The 3325-nt window shown below is 40.5% G+C and overlaps 1 protein-coding gene across 1 annotated transcript; it reads left to right on the forward strand.

Annotated features, from left to right (window-relative positions):
* The first annotated feature begins 670 nt into the window (after positions 1-670).
* Positions 671-1030, forward strand: LOC144703378 (E3 ubiquitin-protein ligase RHA2B-like). Its single transcript, XM_078575557.1, has one exon. The coding sequence runs from the start codon at positions 671-673 to the stop codon at positions 1028-1030; it is 360 nt and encodes a 119-aa protein (XP_078431683.1).
* Positions 1031-3325: the final 2295 nt, after the last annotated feature.

A 3325-nucleotide genomic window follows, 5' to 3' on the forward strand; every position in this document is an offset into this window, starting at 1 on the left:
CTTCTCTCCCTGTCGCTCTCTCTCTTCTTCTCTCCCCCCCTCTCTCTATCTATCTCTCTCCCTCTCCCCCCCCCCCTCTGTCTCTCTCTCCCTCTCTCCCCCCCCTTCTGTCTGTCTGTCTGTCTCTCTCTCTCTCTCTCCCCCTCTCTCTGTCTTTCTCTCCCTCTCTTTCTCTCCCCCCTCTCTCTGTCTGTCTCTCTCTCTCTCCTTTTCTCAACTCTCTCTCCCTCTCTGCACGTCTCTCTCTGTCGTTCTCTCTCTCTCCTTCTCTCCCTCTCTCTCTGTGTCTGTTTCTCTCTATGTCTCTCTCTATCTGTCTCTCATTCTCTCTGCACCACGTCTCTCTCTATCTCGCTCTCACTCTCTCTGCACGTCTCTCTCTGTCCACCTCTCTCCCTCCCTCCCTCTCTGCAGGTCTCTCTATATCTCTCTATATCTCTCTCATTGTCCCACGATACCGGATATACACACCGGCCATTCCAAGCCAGCCCTCTCTCTCTCTCTCTCCTGGTCCAAAAAATTTGTCCTGTCCCCATCAATTTCCCACCCTTTCTCTCTCTCTCTCTCTAACTATCATCTCGCCACACTAGATATACACCTGCCGGAATCTCTAGCCAGATCTTTGCTCTCTCTCTCTCTCTCGCTCGCTCGCTCTCTCGCTCCCTCTGTTATGGGTCTGGGGAGGAGTCTACAGGATGTCTCAGGCGACTCCATCTCTATGATGGTGCTCGTAGCGGCTGCCAGCTCCGTTTTCTCACTGAGGAAAACCTTCTCGACTGCTCTTCGCTCATTCATAGACGCCTTCCTAAACGCCCGGCAACTGCTTCTTCATCTACTCTCCATCAACATCCCCCTCGCCGAGCAGTGTTCTGTTTGCCTCGACGCCGTGAACACCGGCCCAAGAGTCCAACAGCTTCCCTGCTGCCGTCATATTTTCCATAGCCTTTGCCTTGAAGAGTGGTTCCGCCAATGCAAGCCCTCTTGTCCCCTTTGCCGATCTCCTCTCCTCAACTTGATGTCTCATCACTGATTCTCCAAATCTGAGTTATTGCTCTTGATTTGTAGTTAGTTTAGGAAAAAAACTAGTTCTATGTATCAGTTAGCCTGTGGATGTTCATCTATTTGCTTTTTGTAGTCTGGACTTGTCTGCATATTTCTTGTATACGCTTGTATCTGTTTGTGTGATGTATGCTTGTCTATATTATCCCATCAAATTTGGGACATGGTTTGTATCTCTTCTCATACATTATCGTCTTTATTTTACACCGATGTGGTGCAGCTAATTGAAGCTTATTATTGTTTTTTTTTCGGCTGTCCAAATGAGTGGCAAGTTAATTTTCCATGAACGATAACATATGACGACGTTAAAATGGATACATTCGGAAAATACAAAAACCATTCAGCAATCCTTTAGTTATCACCGTTGTGATATAAAGGCCATAACTAACATGAATCATGGTGATTTGATTTAACCAAGAAGTAGATCCAGTTAACTGGCTCCGATTTTAGATTAAGAAAAACCAGGGCCTTGGAAGTTTTCATAATAGAAGAAATTAATGTGTTCTGCCGGAAACTAAGGTTGCACCGTGAGCTAAAAAATGAGTAAAAGAAAAACACATTAACTCATTATTGACACTCCAAATCTGATAACCGTATACATTTTGACAAAAGGATCCAAAAAGATAAAATAATGACGAGACTGATACTGTTATATCTAAGTTTCTTTTTTTATTCCCCCAACCCTTTAGAATGGCATGCTTACCATCTAGTCCTTGGCATAGGTCCAAGTCCCAGGCTTAGGCTCTGATGTATTGGGACAGGCTCAAGGGGGGACCTCTAGAGAAGTCACCCATCATGGATTGCGTCACCCCATACCTCAAGCTTCCTTCATTATAAAGTCTGCAACATGTCACTACTCTGAAAATCCTTCTTATTTATAATATCTGGGTTTGACCTTTTAGTGATGCCTTCTCTACAACTCGGTTTAGAAATTTCTGAGAAAATTATTACTTATTATTCTGGATATCTATGTTTATTTACACCTTTCTAATTTTTTCCTATAAAAATTCGAATGATTACATGATCGCAAAATTTATTTATGAGGACAACTATTTTTCAAGGTTTCAACTAAGTTTTCTAAAAAGTGTGTGTCTGATTACTGATTTATTTCACTTATAACAACAAAATTTGAGTAGAGTCACTGACTTGGAAATACTTAAAATTGAATACTTTGAGATCACGCAATGATAAAAATGATATATCCTCATTTTTATTTATACAATTTAAGTCTTTATTATCTGCTATTATATAGACATAGTTTTGTTTCATAGTAAATGATAGCAAAAAATATATAATCCCAAAGCTACACTTCTTTTTTGAAACATATCAAACTCTTGGTTAGGTTATGTATATATATATATATAGACATATATATAGCCATTATTGGTTATTTTAAGAAAGAATTTTTCCACCACTTTAGAAGACCATGGGAACATATCTTATTATTTAATTAGTTTCCTTATTTTAATTTATTTGAATATTTTATATCCTCATGTATTATTTGAAATAAATCAATATACTCTCATGGGGCTAATCCATTGTCATTCATGGAATATTCTTCACAAAGTGTAGGGTGCAATATATTTTTATGCCATCATATGATTAGATCCATTAAATCTGATTGTAATATTTCCTCTCTGTGACTCAGTATTAGATTGATTTATACTCGTTGAAAATTTATTTTATTCTAAAATTTTCATCCATTTGATGTAACACGACGATTGGGAGTCGGCAATTTGTGTTACATCACGGAGGACAATCACTAAATGTGATATTAATGAGGTGATATGACGAGTAGATTTAGAGAATTAATGAGAAGTACACTGGTAGTCAGGAGAATCCGGGCCGTGATCGATCGACAACACCGACAGGTTATGTCACAAACAAGCTCCCAAGGACCCGTGTGAGCAGATCGAGAGACGACGAGTGGGGAACAATCTCGTCCAAGAGCGTCCACACCGTCAACGTAGACGATCAACCCCGACACTGTCAAGAAATTCTTAAAATAAATATGGTGGCTAATCCTATGCTCACGTAAGATCCTCTCTGGGCAGCGGATCAGTCGTAAGATTAGCGCTTAGAGAGATAATAATACTGAAGAAGGGAAAGGGAAATGACCTGAAGATGTCGCTCGCACTTGAGAACACCGTGGCCTTTGTGATAGAACAGAGGAATCCTACACCAGTAGATCTTCGAGACAGGATGACACAAAGGATAGGATTCCAGTACACTAGCAGTGAGAGCAACTCCTTGATATGTTGATTTT

Source organism: Wolffia australiana, chromosome 5, assembly GCF_029677425.1.
Source record: "Wolffia australiana isolate 7733 chromosome 5, ASM2967742v1".
Taxonomy (NCBI): domain Eukaryota; kingdom Viridiplantae; phylum Streptophyta; class Magnoliopsida; order Alismatales; family Araceae; genus Wolffia; species Wolffia australiana.